At 44.8% G+C, this 15,025-nt stretch overlaps 1 protein-coding gene across 2 annotated transcripts in view; it reads left to right on the top strand.

Moving 5' to 3' along the window:
* Nucleotides 1-9,349, top strand: part of CUNH1orf21 (chromosome unknown C1orf21 homolog) — a 302,366-nt gene extending 293,017 nt beyond the window's left edge. For both annotated transcript variants that reach the window (XM_070034215.1, XM_070034214.1), the window contains exon 6: nucleotides 355-9,349. In XM_070034215.1, coding sequence (XP_069890316.1) covers nucleotides 355-393 — 39 coding nt within the window. In that variant the 3' untranslated portion in view covers nucleotides 394-9,349. The remainder of the gene's footprint in view (nucleotides 1-354) is intronic.
* Nucleotides 9,350-15,025: the final 5,676 nt, after the last annotated feature.

Below are 15,025 nucleotides of genomic sequence, written 5' to 3' on the forward strand. Positions count from 1 at the left end.
ATTTCTTTGCACAGGTTGAGTCTTCTATATGCCGAAGTTGATAAAAGTTTTTTCCCATCATAAAGCAAGAGCTTAATAGATGTTTTCTACCATGAAATACACACACACACACACACACACACACACACAGAGCTTAAAAAACTGCCAGTGTTATTCATGATACGTCTTCTGCCAGTATTATTTATGACACATGAACTTTGTGCCCAGTAGTTTCTGATAACGCCTGGATTCGCTTACAAAGAGACATAGGCTGAATGAGACATAGGCTGAAAGAAAATCAATCACCTGTAAGTATTTCAAGCTCTCATTTGAAGTTCTTATTCACATATTCTTCTCTTTCTCTTTTTCTTCAAGGGTCGGGATTACTGTTCGGAAGAAGAAGATATCACATAGCACCAACTCTCCCACTGAGACCAGGAGCTACTACTGTGTAAATAGGTTACACCCCAGTTGAAATCTTTGCAAAGGTCGGTTCTCTTCAACGAACAGCATTATAGCAAAAGAAGATCGACCCATATTGTATGCCCCATTAAATTACAGTGTTTCTTAATGAACTTGCAAAGGAATATTGCTAAAAACAAAAAAACAAAAACAAAAACAAAAAAAGACACCTGTCATGAAACTTTCTTTGTTGCTGCTAGTTAAAACTTGTTGCAACTCTTCACTTCTCTTGTGTCCAGGTATGCAGCAAAACTCTGCAATTTCACCTTCCACATTACAGATGCTCTCCAACCTATTTTCTATCAGATGAGTTAGTGGTGAACTCAAGATACCCAACTTCTATTCTGAACTGGTTCTGCTTCTCAGTCAAGCATCTCGGTCCCTCTCTTTCCTCCCTGTCTTTTCTGATCAGTCAAGTGGTGGCCTGAGCTTTGCTTCCCATGGCAATGTTAGGTTGTGGAGATGGGAAAGGAGCCATGGCCAGCCTTGTTTCTCTGCTCTGAAGAAGTAGAGATGTGTCAACAGTACAAAGCATGTTGTCACCTGACTCCGGAACTGACATAGGCCTGAGCAGCAGGTCGGTCCAGTTAGTAGGTATCTGAATCAAGGTTTAAGCTCACAACATTGGCTTTGCTCAGATAGATGGAAGTATGATCGTAATCATTTTGAATCCTCTTCTTCCCCCTCCCTCTTTTTCTAAGAAATAAACATTTTACTGTTTTTATGTATCCTTGTCTTCTCCCCTTCATCCAGCTCAGTGTTTTAAGCTGATCCTGAGTGTGGAAGCTGAGCCTCCCCCCTCAATCCCCCCCCACCCCAGCCTTCTCAATGGCATTAATCAGTGGACTACATGGCTCCCGACTCTTTCATTCAGCATCAAGCCAGGTGTAGAAGGGCTTCAAAAGGAGGGGACACCCCGTGGCTCTTTGGGAGGGTACAAAACAAAATCCACCTTGTTACTTTTCAGTTTGTTACTGATGGGAGTTAAAGCATTCTGTGTTGTCCATTTGCAATGTTACATGAGCATTGCTACTCACTTCCTTCTTAACTTCCAGCCCTGGGTATTACAGTGGAAAGGGTTTGCCTGCTTGGAAATACAGTACATTTACACTGGTGATGTATGGAGATGTGAAAGCCCAAAGTCCCTGGGGGCAGTGGGGAATGTGGACTGTGTGTTCAGTAGAGTTTATTTTTCCATACTATATTGAAGAGAGTAACCTCTTCTTAAAGACAGAAATAATATTTTTAACCAATATTGTCACAAGTAAATAGCGATCAAAAGGAGAAAATAACTTTTGTATTTTTTTAATGTGTTTGATAGCTTTGATGAGGGTTCTCTTTATTACTTTCCCAGGGATGGTGCCCTGTTCAATGCCAAGTCAGTGGTCCCGGGGTGGGTTTGGCCCACAAAAACACAGAAGGAGCACTGTGTGTGCCTCTCAGGAGCACTGTGAACTTCAAGGGCCTGGGTCTCGGCCACACTGTCCCCCTTCATTCTGAAGGCAGACAGCTGTGAAGGTGGGTAGCTAAGATGTTCTGGGTGGTCAAAGGACCACCTGCCACAAAGTAAAATAAGAGACTAAATTTGTTCTTGACTGAGAAGAGCCTTGGCTTCCAAATCCATACACGCCATTGATGCTAATGGTGAGATTCCCTATTTGTTTTCAGACCTAGAGCCGCAAAAGTAGAGGAAAGAGGACTCAGTCAAGTGTCATAGAAAATGGACTCAAATGTTAGCAACAAAAATCCCTTCATTCTTAAAGCCAGCAGCAGCTATTTTGGGGAACAGCTGTGGTTGTTACATAAATAGAGACACAGCCAAAATCTAAGGCTTTTTATCCTGCTTTGAGCAGAAAAAAAATGGGGAGAGTCAAGTTGTCTAGGGTTTTACGTTCCCTCCCCTTGTATGGATTTTAGCCAAGGGATAAAAATAGTTTTCCCTAACTGTAAACCAACTGCAAAACCCCACCTCAAACTTGTCCACTGGGGACTTCGTTCACTGTTCCATGGATGACATTTTTAAAGGATCTCATGTTCTTATCAAGTTAAGAATGAAGCCAATGTTAAACATCTTCCATTTGATTTCTCTGCTTGGTGTCTCAGTATCTTTTCAGAAAACCGCCATCTTCTACCCAAAGACAAAATATCCACATCGTTTTCCTCCGTCATGTTTAATGCCATGACATGTTGCACATGTACTTAGAGCCAAGTGGTTCTTGGGAACCTGAGTTTTGAGTGTCTAATAAAATCATAAATTTGTTTCCAAGAACCGGCACCTTTTTACGTGGAGTTCTGTCTCCCATGTTGAACACTGGATATGTCTTTGCTGTGCAAGTAATTTCATACATGTTGGGTACCTCTAGAAATAGATCTGAAATCGATCTGAGGAATGGAGTGGTTGAGTGAGTTGGCATCATGCAATACTTGGATTATGTTAACAGTATTCAAAACTATCTGTTTTCCATTTGTTGGTTTTAATCATAAAATTGTCAAGTAATTTGTGTTGACCCTTTATTTTTCTATACCTCCTGAAAGACTCTATAGAGGGGAAAAAAAGCTTTGTTATTTCTCCCGGTAGATCTGAACAGTAAGCAGAAAGAGTGAAAAGAATAATGCAATGTAACTGGTCCATTTGTTGGGCTTTAGGATGGGGGAGGTGGGAAGAGAGAGGGAGGGAAGTGTCTGGGTGAATAGAAGAATTAAACATAATGAGAAGTGGACCGAGTAAGTTTAGCAAAGAGGGCTGCTGGACTGGCTGGATGCCGGGGGCAGTTGGAAATCCAGTTGCCTTGTGGCCCGAGTGTGGGGTGGGGCTACAAGCAAGACTTCCAGCTGGATTCCACAGGATCATGTCCTCCAAGTTGCAGAGTTGTAAAAGTTCAGTCGTATGTGCACAGCTTTCTTTTGATTGGCAGAGATTCAGGATCATGAAGTACTGCTCTCATAATTGAATGCGTGTTTGTTACTGGCAGACAGCCTTGGAAGAGGCTGTGTGTGTGTGTGTGTGTGTGTGTGTGTGTGTGTGTGTGTGTGTGTGTGTGTGTGTGTGTGTGTGTGTGTGTGTGTGTGTGTGTGTGTTACCACTATGATGCAGGAGCCTAGAGTGATGCCCTGGTCTATTTAGGGACAAAAAGAAGGTACAAAGTCCAGAGACAGAAAACTAGGTCAGTCCTCAGAACCAGCCACAGCTACACAGCAGCCCGCTGGGCAGCAGGTTTCCCCCCATCTGATCTGAGTGAGGCATGCTTCAGCAACTCAAATAAGAAATGGCCTCTCCGAGTAGTTGCCTTTCTTCAGCCCTCTGGTCTCATGCCCCTTCTATCACTCTAATAGAAGGTGAGGAACCTTGGTTCCCAGGCATACCCAGGCCTAGGAAGCAAGCTGACAGGCCCGTAGAATGATGGAACTCATTTCTTGCCACAGTTGATGTCACTCAAAGTTGAGCTATAACTTTGTCCCCACCCCAACCTCTTAGCCACTTTTTTTTCCCTATGAAAGACTCTCCCATAGCCTGTTCAAAACAATGAGCCTGCCTCTTAAGAGTTTTACCTCAGTAGCTTATGACTCAAGTTTGGAATATTGATTATAAACCCTGCTTAGAAATTGGGCAACAATTAAAGACTATCCTGTCTCTACTAGTCTGAAGAAACTTGGTTAAATATGTTAGTTTTGTAGAAAGATAAATTCTTCAACCAGGAAATACTAAGAATCTTGAACTCAAGAACTCTGGATACACACACACACACACACACACACACACACACACACACACACACACACACACACACACACACACACACACACACACACACACACACACACACACACACACACACACACACACACACACACACCTAAGTTTCTCTCCTTTGAATGTCCCTTTGAAAAAGAAACAGAAAGGAGGAAGTTATTACACTGCACTCTTAACAAAACCTGCCTCCTATGTTTTTCCCCTAAAAGGCATTTTCAGATCTTTATTTCTTTGTACCTCATAGAATTTGATCTTTCTGTTAAGTTAAAAAAAAAAAACCAAGGCCTAGTTGGTGGGTGGGAATATGTATTTAAAAGCACATTGAAAAGGGAACTCTAAGCGGGGACTCTGGCTTCTCACTGACGTGGATGGTTAGTGTGCCCCAGTGTGTATCTGTGGCGCTGGGTGACGCAGCACTGGCTTTCCAGGCTGCCAGTACCCCTGAATAAACCCTTTGGAATTTGATGAATGAGGTCTGTGAATTGCCTTTTGCTAATAAATGGATGCCTTTTTTTTCCAAAGGGGAAAATGTTCTTGACTTTAGCCATCACCTTTTTGCCTATGTCTCTGGGGGTAGAAAAAGAAAAAGAAAGAAATCACAGGACTCTGGCACAAAGGGAGACTTTGTGGATGAATCTGTTTACCTTGGGATGACTAGTAAACTTTCAGGAAATTTCTACCTTTTCTTGGATCTATTCTAATCTTGGAGGAAGAAGAAAAAGGAACTGATATTTATTATTTACACTCACTCTGTGCCATATACTCTGCTGAGCAGTTTATAATTGTTTTGTGTAATCTTAACAATAACTATGATGTGAGTCCTCCAGCTGTGTATCTTCCGTAGTGAATGCCTCCATCCAACAAAAGCGCCCAAGTGGGAAGAAGGAAAGGTGTCACTCAAGTATTTTTCCAAAACAGTTATTATCCTCAGGCCCCTTGCAACACTGTGAACACAACTTTTTGGGGCATCTGTCCTCTGGATTCTTTCTTGGGCTCCTCTCCAGCTGCTTCCTCATGGGAAGTGTATTGCTTGGTTTTTGGACATCTGATGAACTGCACACAAACAAGTAGAGACCACTTCCTGAGGCCAGGAAGGAGTTCAGTGCTAGAGGGAAAAGACTTTGAGGAGACACCTGTGTCTCCTCCCTCCTGGAATCCTTTTCAGCATCTGCAGTTTGATACCAGATGCAAACAGAACAGGATTTTGAGTGCCGTGATTTTGTTCCTGGATCCCCACAGCTTCTAGTGTCATCACAGGCTACACCTTTTCATGATGAGTTAAAGACCTCAGCCTTTCGGAGAGATCTTGAAGAACTTGGTCTCCAGCAGTGGAGGAAGGACACCTAGATTATTGATCTCCAGTGAAATCCTTTTTGGAGGCTAGGTTTGGATGTCTTGTTTCAATTGGTAGAATAGGGATCTGCATTTTCCAGACTAGTTTAAGCACCAAAATTAGAGGTGAAGCTCAAGACTTTAAATGATTTTGGATAGTCAGAGAATGACTTAGTCATTACAATGACTCCTTCCAAGGTCTGGAGAGCCCAGGAACTCCCCAGAATTCCTCTCATTGCTTCTTATATGTAGAAGAGATCTTAAGGTGCTGTCTACAGGGGAACCCCCCCAGCCACCCTCATTCATTGTGCTTTAAAGTATTTTCTTAAGTAAAAAAAGAAGCCATTCCAGCTCCCCTGTGAAATCTGATGCCAAGATCTTGATTCCCTCCAGCCTGGCAGCCAAAATCCCTCAAGATGATGTGGGAAATGGCTCTTAGAAATTGCTGTCTAATTCAGGAAGATTTCACCCTCAGTTGAAGGCCCCATTCTGATAGTGATTCCCTTCAACTTTACTCTTCTTCCCTTCCCAAGGGCTATTTTTAGACCAAGACTTTGAACTTCCACTAGGGTTAAATGTAGCTTTAGAACTTTATCAGGCCACTTGGCCCAGACCCAGGCATAAGAGAAGAGACACCACTGCCCAGAATGTCCAGTGTCCAGAATAGAATGTCAGAAATGATTCTCCCTTGACAGGTAAGGGGGCGAGGGAAGTTTTGTAAAAGAAAGTATTATTTTCCTAGTGCAGAACCTTCTTAGGGCTTTAGATTTGGATATATTTTCTGAACACTAACACAGATATGTGGACAAAGAAAATACAAATCACATCAACAGGCTTCCAGAAAGAGCTGCATAGCCTTTACACTAAAATAGAGAAACTAATGATCACTCTTGCAGAAGTTGGAGTTAAACGCCAATAGGAATATCAAGGTTGGCTGGTGATCCTGCTTCATGCTCGCTCTGTGCCAGGCATCCACATCCTTTGGGCCTCTGGCTGGGCACTGTGGCTCACATTCTGTTCCACCCCCTGGTGCATAAAGGACCCATCCATAATGATGTGTGCTGGGTCCAGCTACACCCGACCTCAGCATGGGCCTCCCTCTTTCTCACTCATCCTTTGGCTCTCACTGGCATTTCAGCAGCTCTGCTGAATCTCCAGTGAGTGGAGATATTTTTTAAGGTTGTTCCGGTGTAGCATTTTTAGCCTTTCCCTTCTTAGCTGTGCAGAGTTGTTCATTCAGGTTATTTGTGGATACCTGGTACACTCCAGGCCCTGAGCCAACTGCCAGCAATACACAATTGAACCAAATACAGCTCCCGCCTCATGTAGCCTGCCTCTAGTGGCCTGGAAGGGCCACTGCAGGGAGAAGTCCTGCGTGCATGGGAGCCTGTCACAGCTGCAGCCAGCACAGCTTTGGGGATGGTGAATTTCTGAAAGCAGCCATATCTGGGGACATGGGGAGAGCATTACAAAGGGTTATCCATGCGGAGAGAACAGCATGTATGTAGGAGTGCTGCCTAGGGCCTACATGTGGTGACGGAATCAGAGTTTGGAATGGAAGAGGAAAAGGAGAGGAGTTAGGACAGAGTGGTGAGCCAGGGCAGCCAACAGGGCTCCTGAGCTTTGCTGTGGATCCAAGGAATAGACACGAGTTCTAGATGCCACTCTTCCATCCACAGCCCGTAGCCTAAGTCTTCAACAGCAAGACAGACTGACTCGTGGCTGATTGATTGTCCTCCTCTCTGTAAAAATGCAGGTGGATTGTTGAGATATTCCTACCATAGCCTCTGTTTCCATCTGACTCCCTTCCTGTCTCCTAAAACGTTGTGAGTTCAAGGGCTTTAGCTTGGGCTACATCTGATTTGGAGGCCCATGGAGAATAAAGCCGGGTCATCTTGACCTGCCTTTACAGACATCATGGTCGAAAATACCTCTTGGGACCAGGCTTGCCTAGACCCTGAAATAAGAGCACACCCATACGCTAAAATAGATGGGAAGCAGCAGAGGGCTTCCCTATTGATTCTAACCAAAGGCAGCTGCAGCACTCTCCTGGGTTAGGTCATGTGTGTCTGGTGGCAAGCTCCTCCTGGGTAAGCCTCTGCTGGGTCATAGGTGTATACCTGAGTCCTGCCAAAGAAAGGGGAGATTTTTTTTCCCAAAGGGCACAGATGGGTTGTATGTAAATAGAAAGGAGCAGAAGCTTGGGCGGTTGCTGAGGATCTCTTGGGGGCTGTCAACACTAGTAGTTATTCCAGGGTATGTCAGGGATGTTCAGAGAAACAACTTTGGGTCACCAAAGAACCTATTTAGAGTTCAGAATATGGGACTTTGTTTTTCCTGTTCCTATACAAAGAAAAGTTTTAGGCAATAAAAGCACTATTCGGTACTTAAGTGTTAGACACTCAAAACAAAAGGCTCCACTAAGAGCCAGTTCCCCTGGCTGGCGCTGGTCCTCTGCTTAAGAAACACAGACAACCTGGGGTCTGGCATTTTCTGCAGGCTTCCCACATCTACCCTTTGGGGTGCAGCCTGACACCCCCAACAACAAATGCCAGCCTCCTGGGCCCATGGGAAGATTTTCACTCAAATACCTTTTCCCAGGGAGTCTTCTGGCTCTTCACTGAGTTTCTCTTTCTGTATCTTGTGGTCCCTACACTTAAGCATTCTCCACACCTAGGCCTCAGCATGTATGAATTAGACCTTGGTCATAGGGCTGGGAAATGACAAAACATTGGGCCCTCCACTCACTCTTGGCAATTAGGGTACCCTCTCCCCATCTTCTGCCCTAGTTCATTTCCCACTCACTTCCACCTGCTTGCCCAGGAAAGGATCAAATTACTTCCAGCCTATTGTTAGAGGCTGTCTTTATTTGCTCTTTCCACAAGTATGTGTGTTTTATTTAGGAACACGGGCTTCTGTTTGAGGAGAATCTAAGGACAGGATAATGGCACAATGGCTCCTGACCAGCTCTGCGGTCTCGCTCTTCTGAGCATGTAGAGAGTCATCTACAGGTGAGCTTGGGAGCCCAGAGAAACAGCCTTCCTGACGCTGAGCTCACACATGAACTCTATAAAGAGCAGGACCCAGCTCTTCCAATGCCATAAAAACTGTTGTGCAGTGCAGCCTCCTGTGTGCTTGTTAATTTGTTAACAGTGTATAGCTGTTCACTTTTTACAGTAAGTTAGGCCCATTATTAAGATACACAGCATAGATACTTTAAATGAATAGGATACAAAATATCACACACAAAGGTTCTAATCGTTTCCTTCTCCACTCCTGAGTGTAAGCGTGGGCTCCCCTTGGTTCATTGTACAACCCCTTTGAACATCATTTCTTTGTCACATCTTGACGGCACTTCAAGCCACTGTGTGGCACTTTGCCTGTAGAACAAGAAAATTATAAGGTAAAACCTGAAGGAATTTTGAATGTGGGAAATGAGGTCACTAGACAGTAGTAGCTGCAGGTGCTAAGAAGAGGGTGCTGCACTGTCAAATGCACATTGGTATGCAATGCAGCATGTGGTGTTCACCTAACCTCCCTGTGTTCCCAGTAAAGACATTGGCGATGTCCTCAGCTCATGCCTGAGTAGAATTCTCTCCCCCCAGAGTGCTTCAGTACTGCTGGTCCTGTGCCACCAGTGGACAGTGTGGCTTCAATATTATTTTTGATTTGACCACCAAGATGCTCTGATGATTCTGTTCCATTTTGAAAAGGGTCTGAGAAAGTGTACAGGCCTAATTATATATATACATATTTATACATGTGTATTTTTGTTTATTGTTACATTTTGACATTGGACTTTCTATTAAATAATTTTTAACAGTTGGCCTGGCTTTGTTCTTTCATATGTCTTCTTTCCTTGGTCTAGGTTGGGAGGGGAGATTAGAAATGTCTACAGTATCCTTGTCCCTCCCTTCTTTCTCCCCTCTTCCATGCACATGGCTTCTCCCTTCCTCTCTTGTATGTCCTTCTGTTTTTACAGGATATGTGTTTCACCAGACGCTCACTTGAAGGGCCCCAAACCTGTTTTCACCTCCATCTGTCAGGCACAGTCCACTTTGTCCTGGACTGTTCTATCAGTTTGGCCATCTTTATAAATTCACAGGCTCACAGAAGTTGCAAGAATGGGAAGTGGATGATGCCTGAACTATTTCTCTGTGTGTCACACACACACACACACACACACACACACACACACACACACACACACACACACACACACACACAGAATGATCTTATCTATGAGAAACTGAACACATCACATAACCTTCCTGAGCACCTTGTTTGAGTATCAGCAAGTGTTTTCTCTTAAGTGTGACTTGAGGGGATCCTTTGGTACCTGCCTAAAGAACAACCATCTGTTTCACAGAGAGTTGAGTTTATCCATTCTCTTCATTTGGTCATCTGACATTTGTTCATTATTCAGGGTATGTCAGGCTCTGAAGCTGTCCAAATGAGACATAGAGAATGTGAAGATTTAGGGGATTCCCCCACTCAAAAGTCAGATATACCAGAAGGGTTTGGAAGTAAGGCCTGACCCAAGCACTGGTGACTCCATTCACCACTCATACTAGCTGCTTGTGAGTCTAACATTAGGAGGATCACAGTTCAAAGCCACTCAGCACAAAAAAACTTCACAAGACCCCTTTTCAACCAAACATGGACATGATAATGCACACCAGTCACCCCAAACTACACAAGAGGCTGAAATCAAGAGGATTACAACTCCAGGCCTACCGAAATGGAGAAGTCTGTGATACTTCAACAGAAGAAACCAAATGTGAATGTTGTGGTGCTCACCTGTCATCAGAACTATAGGAAACAACAAAATTGCAGGCCAGGCAAGAAGTGAGAGTCTAATCACAAATTAATCAGTGTGAAAAAGGTGTAACTCAATGGTAGCACACCTGACTAGCAAGCATGAGTCCCTGAGTTTCAGTCCTAATATCAAAACATAAAAATTAAAAAGAGTCCTATACCTCACAGCTTCCACATGCCCACATTAACCTTGTGACTCCCTGTCACATTTTCAAGGCTGAAAACTGGATTTTCCCATTGTCTGGCTGTCCAGGGTCTCCTACACAGTCTTAGGGTACTTCAGAAAAGCAGAAAGGCAGAAGTTGTGTCATTTGCTTTGTCTTCCCTGCCGCCTACCCATTAACCCCAGCCAGCTCTGTTCTGATCAATCTGCCCACCAGCCTTCCGCCCACCACCCTTGCATTTGGGAACAGATTGTCTCCATGATTTCCTGGTAGTATGGAGGTGAGCATGAGGGAGGGCCAGGGTAAATGAGGGTCAGCCAGCAAGAGGGGCAGGGACGGGCTGATCAGTCGTCCCAGCCTTTATCCTTCGAGCCATGGAGCTGGAAGCTAAAGCTTGCCTGGTGAGTTTTATGAGCTGTCAAACAAGGCCCAAACTCAAGCATCTGTCCAAAGTAAACTTGAATCACAGCTGGATTTTCGTCAGAAACAAAACCTGTTTCTCCCAACAGAGGCTCACTAGAAGTCATGAAGGCCAGCCAGCTGAGCCTCCCTCGGGATCCCTTCGCCCTTCTCAGACATTCCTGCCCCGGACTGGGACTTGAAGAGCTTTCTGTAGCTTCATGCCAAAGAGCTCAGGAGCTGGCCCCATAGTCTCCTGGGGTTTCTTCCTAGAAATGTGGTTTCTACCTTACTAATAATAGCTGGAGAGGAGCCCCAGGCCTGATAGTGGAAAGTGGGATGTGAATGATGGAAGGAAAAGGAGTCAAGTTTCACTGAGCCCCCAGCACCTCACCAACGACTGGGAGTACACCAGTACTGGAGGTAGGCCATCATGGGATCGCTAGTGGGAGGTAAGGGCTTCTGATTTTTGGAGCGGCTGGCCGCCATTACCTCAGCCACAGGCCTACCCTGTCATCACTTCCCACCGGAAAACACAGATTCTGCAATGTAGTGGAAGAAAATTGTTTTGACCTTCTTGGGTTCCCATTGTGTTAGAAATGCAGCTGTCAAATCTGAAGCAAGACCAGCTTCTATCTGTTGGCCTGTACCCTCTCATCTTTGCCTGCACTCTGCTGCATCCACAGTGCTCATTTCCTCTGCTAGTTCCTGCTATGCCCTTACCAGGAAAGCATGCATTTCTGTCCCATCAGGAATTGAGGCTCCATTTACCAGATAAAATGACCACTTATATAAACCTTTCCATCTTTCTTACCAAAGAACATTGCCCAGGAGGAGCAGCTGGGCATGGGTGGGAAGGGGTGGAACGAGAAATCCCAAATGGCTTGACCCAGGGAAAACTGGTGAAGTCCATATCCAAGTGCACATCAGAGCCTAGCATGACATTGTGGATCTTGGACTTGCTGCCACATGGACTGGACCCTTTGCAGAGGAAGGATGACCTTTTGCAGCCTAGATAGATAGCACACCTGAGAATTGTAATGATAATGGGTAAGGAACTCAAGAATACAGAATACCTGAGTTCTAAGAGGCGCTTGTACACTGGAAGTAACGTGATGGGTTTGTATGTTGTTTTTGTTTGGGAGCAGATCCAACCCAATTGCCTCGTGGATGCTAGGCGAGTACTTGACATCCCCACCTCTAGCATTATTTCTAATAGACATCAGACACAATCCATATTTTTTTAAATGGAAAGGAATGAATGGGGCAGAAGAAGGGCCATCTTGCTTATACAGACTAAGCTGTGTTCTTAGTCCCAGGGCTTCCAAAGGCCAAGCTCGTGGCTCCGCTCACTAAGGGACTAAGGGTGGCTGGAGATGAGACCCGCCCAAGCTTTGTAGCACTCAGCGCTAGGCAGCCTCCTCTTGAGCTGTGGTGGTTTTCTTGCCCTTTCTTCAGAGACCATGCCATACTGAGGGAAGGAAGGAGATAAAATGTTCACCACTAAAACATGAATCCTGGGCCTGGTCCAAATGGTTGTTCTTCCAGACTTCCCTGAGGGATCTGGTATATAACATGAACAGCCTCTAACCACCCTGGTTGCTCTCCAGGGGAGGAATTGTCATAGTTTTTCAAATATGTGTGTCATCTCATATTTCTGTGTTCTTTTCTCTGGTTTCTGCACATAGATCTAACAGATCCCCAGGAGTCCTGGACGGAGTCTTCCTCTGAAGTCCCACAGCTCTCTTCAGTGAGCTGGGCATCAGACTGGCTTTGACCAATGCTTTGGAATCAGATGCTACTCATGATTTTTACCCTGAGTGAGATGCTATCCAGATGTATTGGGTGTGTTCCAATTTGGCTCAAAACACACCATCTGCATACATTTCTTCCCAGGGCTTTGAGCCTTACACACAGGACCCACAGACATTTCCATGACTGTTTGCCACAAAACTCCAATGCTTTCATGACAAAGAAGGCACCAGATACTGTCGACTGGTTAGCTGAGATTAGATGACACAGTAACTACCAAACACATGAGAACCATCATCTGAGGGGCTTAAAGATATAGGTAAGTAGATATGTAGATGATAGGTGGTGATGAAGGAGAAGGAGAAGAAGAAGAAAGGAGGAGGAGGAGGAGGAGGAGGAGAAGACATACATATATACATGATGGATAGATAATAGATGTACATAGATGGATAGACAGATGGATATTTAGAGATGGATACATAGATGATGTATGGATAGATTGATGATAGATAATTCATAGGTGATATATAGATAGATGATAAAGAGAGATGATAAAGATGTAGAGATGAACTGCACACATACTGACCATAATATGAGAGTGACTTTTTGAAAGATTAGATCAGAGTGGTGATTATGACAGGCACAAGTGTGAGAACCAAGTACGAAGTCTAGAGGATGTTGAGGAAGAGGTTTAGCAGCCATGGATACTCCCCTGGGGATGGGTGGGAGAACAGGAGTTTCTTAAGACTTAGTGAGCAACTGACTCAGTGTGGTTCCAAAGAAACCAGAGGAGAAATGCCTATCAATAGCTCTCCTTCCAGAATGTGATTCCCAAAGGGTTTTATGGCTCAAATAAATAGAATCAACAGTGAATCAATGCTAGCTGTGGACATAGGCTGAATCTGCCTCCCCATATACACAAAGGAAGAGAAAAGAAAAGGAATCACTTTGGCAGAACTACCTTTCTTGTCCATGAACAATCTTTTCTGGTGGTCTCCACTGAGGCTGCACTTCTGGGATCATTGGGGTTATGTCCAATAGCCATGGTCAGACGGTATCCTTGGGGTAGTCTTTCAGAATCCTGGGGATGAGGCTGAGCACCTGGTCCTACTACTGAATTGGGAAATATCAAAAACATAGTTTCAGAAGAGTTGAGTAGATGTGTGTAAATATAGTCCCAGAAGCTCAAAGAGTCCTCCAAGGAAACAACTCTTTCCAGAGAAATCGTTTAGCAGGAAAGGGCAGATCCTGTGAGGAACTCCCACAGAACACATGAAGGAACAAGAGGAGCATCCCTACTGCTGACGTGGAATAAGAGACTTCTGCAAGACCAAGAGCTCACTATACAACTTGGGATGGGGGAAGGGAGAAAGGAGGAAAAAACGAACAGAAGAGGAGGTGACACTTCAAAAAGAATTGTAGCTGGGTGGCTCACACCTGTAATCCTAGCTACTCAGGAGGCTGAGATCTGAAGATTATGGTTCTAAGCCAGCCCTGGCAGGAAAGTCTGTGAGACTCTTATCTCCAATAAACCACTAGAAGACCAGAAGTGGCACTGTGGCTTAAGCAGTAGAGCACTCACCGTGAGCTGAAGAGCTGAGGGACAGCACCCAAGCCCAGAGTTCAAGCCCCATGAGCGACCAAAAGAAAAGAAAAAGAAAAGAAAAGAAAGAAAATGTACTCATTGCCTGACTTATATAACTCCAACTCCTCTGTACATCACCTTTTTGTTGGTGGTGGTGGTGGTCATGGGCTTGAACTCTGGGCCTGGGCACTGTCCCTCAGCTCTTCAGCTCAAGGCTAGTGCTCTACCATTGAGCCACAGCGCCACTTCTGGTTTTCTGGTGGTTAATTGGAGATAGGAGTCTCACAGACGTTCCTAACTGGGCTGGCTTTGAACCATAATCCTCAGATCTCAGCCTCCTGAGTAGCTAGGATTACAAGCATGAGCCACTGGCACCCGGCTTGTACATCATCTTTATTAAAAAAAAAAAAAACAGACTAAGGAAAGGTTTTAAGGGTTCATTTGCTTGAGCCATTCCAAAGAAAAGTAACTTTATGCTCTACAGGAAAGCTGGAAACTCCAGTGTGAGGCAAGAATCTTCCCCTCAGGGAAACAGCCTAAGCCTGCCCCTACTCCTGCCCCCAGCATCCCTAACCATGCAAGATACATTCAGGCTGGAACTCAGCATCCAGGGAATGAGTTACTTCCAAGGATGCTGTTGACAAGCCAAGAAATGTCAGCCCTGTCCCCTACGTCACCCCCCCCCAGCCCCAGAAAAGCTTCCAGGTCAAGAAAGGACCCATGGTTTCAAAGTACTGCAGGTTCCCCTCAACTGAATAAACAGTGAGATTCACATACCCACTG

This window comes from Dipodomys merriami, unplaced genomic scaffold (assembly GCF_024711535.1).
Source record: "Dipodomys merriami isolate MVZ:Mamm:240054 unplaced genomic scaffold, mDipMer1.0.p SCAF_24, whole genome shotgun sequence".
Taxonomy (NCBI): Eukaryota; Metazoa; Chordata; class Mammalia; order Rodentia; family Heteromyidae; genus Dipodomys; species Dipodomys merriami.